At 45.4% G+C, this 1,598-nt stretch overlaps 1 protein-coding gene across 1 annotated transcript in view; it reads left to right on the top strand.

Annotated features, from left to right (window-relative positions):
* The first annotated feature begins 1,380 nt into the window (after positions 1-1,380).
* Positions 1,381-1,598, top strand: part of CCDC108 (coiled-coil domain containing 108) — a 35,696-nt gene continuing 35,478 nt past the window's right edge. Inside the window, 1 exon segment of the mRNA XM_012642462.1 lies at positions 1,381-1,450. Within this exon segment, the coding sequence (XP_012497916.1) occupies positions 1,381-1,450 (70 nt within the window).

The following is a 1,598-nucleotide window of genomic DNA, read 5'->3' as shown; positions in this document are numbered from 1 at the left end:
ACCACCTTTCATCTTTCACAAGTCAACTCCAACTCTCCCAAAATGCTAGTTTATTTTCTGGGTTTACTCCTAGATTCAGTAAGCTCTCTCCTCCTAACCATATCCCCCCTCCCATCTGAGGAAACCTGTTCACTGTCTTAGGCAGCGAAACACCCTTAACTGCCCATGAATGAACTTTGAGACTTTCAGCTTCACCTACCTAAGGAGTCTTCACAAAATAAGACCCTTCCTCCAACGCAGACACCGACAAATGAACAAAAGGGCCTCCAAAACTCCACATTATGTATAATAATCCCATCTTCATACATTAACCTTCGGATCCCTTTAAAAGAGTTATTTTTCTTGGCACTTGGGCAGGAAGAAATGCAGGGAGAAAATGCCAAGGACATGTTCTCTCCCACCAGCAAGAGGAATCTATTTGCAAAGCAATATGAAAATAAGAAATAATTACGTAAACAACTGGAGCCTCATCATCAGTGTTATAGTCTATAAAAAAGACATCTGCACTAGAAAGTTTATAGCAGCACAACTCGCAATAGCAAAGACGTGGAAACAACCCAAGTGCCCATCAATACATGAGTGGATTAATAAAATATGGTATACGTATACCATGGAGTTCTACTCAGCCACAAGAAACTATGGTGATATAGCACCTCTTGTATTATCCTAGATAGAGCTGGAGCCCATTCTGCTACTAAGTGAAGCATCACAAGAATGGAAAAACAAGTACCACATGTACTCACCATCAAATTGGTATTAACTGATCAACACTTATGTGCACATATGATAGCAACATTCATCGGGTGTCGGCCAGGTAGGAGCGGGGAGGAGAGGATGGATATATTCACATCTAATGGGTGCAGTGTGCACCATCTGGGGGATGGACACGCTTGAAGCTCTGACTCGGGTGGGGCAAAGGCCATATATGTAACCTAAACATTTGTACCCCCGTAATATGCTGATATAAAAAATAAAAAATAAATAATGTGTTAAGTGAAAAAGAAAAAAGAAATTATTACAGACTGCATTTAAGTTAACAATTGCAGTCACAGGGATGAGTTTCTGAGCCTACGTCACCAATGCGTGTCGGGAAAGAACAGGAATGACACCCATTCCAGTGCCGAGTCCACTGAGTAGCTTCCTATGAATTTGGTCGTCAACTAAAGTCGAGATTGCTGGGATGTTACAACCAGGAGACTATGCATATCCACAGTTACTACTAACAGGAAAGGCAGGGAATCAACGCTGAGTATAAGGAACTTGGGCGGCGCATTCGCTTTCTCTGATTCTTGACTCGTTCGGGCTGCTGTCGTTGCCCTGGGATACCAGGAGACGCCGCGTCCTGCGTCCTGCGCGTCCTGTATCTATGGAGACGACAATATGGCGGCGGTGTGCGCTCTGAGCGTTGGTCCCAGGGTCCCGGGGAGCGGCGCGCGAGTGGCCGGGAAAGGTATCTGTCCCGGGAGACTGCTTCCTCCGGGAAGTAGTGGCCGGGGAGTCCCCTCCATGCCCTTCAGAGAGCCTCGTGAGACTGAGATTGGGGCGAGATCAATCAGACTAAGGAGCCTGAAGAGAAAGGAAGAACAACTTAAGTATAT

The sequence above is a fragment of the Propithecus coquereli genome, unplaced genomic scaffold, assembly GCF_000956105.1.
Source record: "Propithecus coquereli isolate 6110/MARCELLA unplaced genomic scaffold, Pcoq_1.0 Scaffold18, whole genome shotgun sequence".
Taxonomy (NCBI): Eukaryota; Metazoa; Chordata; class Mammalia; order Primates; family Indriidae; genus Propithecus; species Propithecus coquereli.
This window is presented reverse-complemented; position numbering and strand designations above follow the sequence as displayed.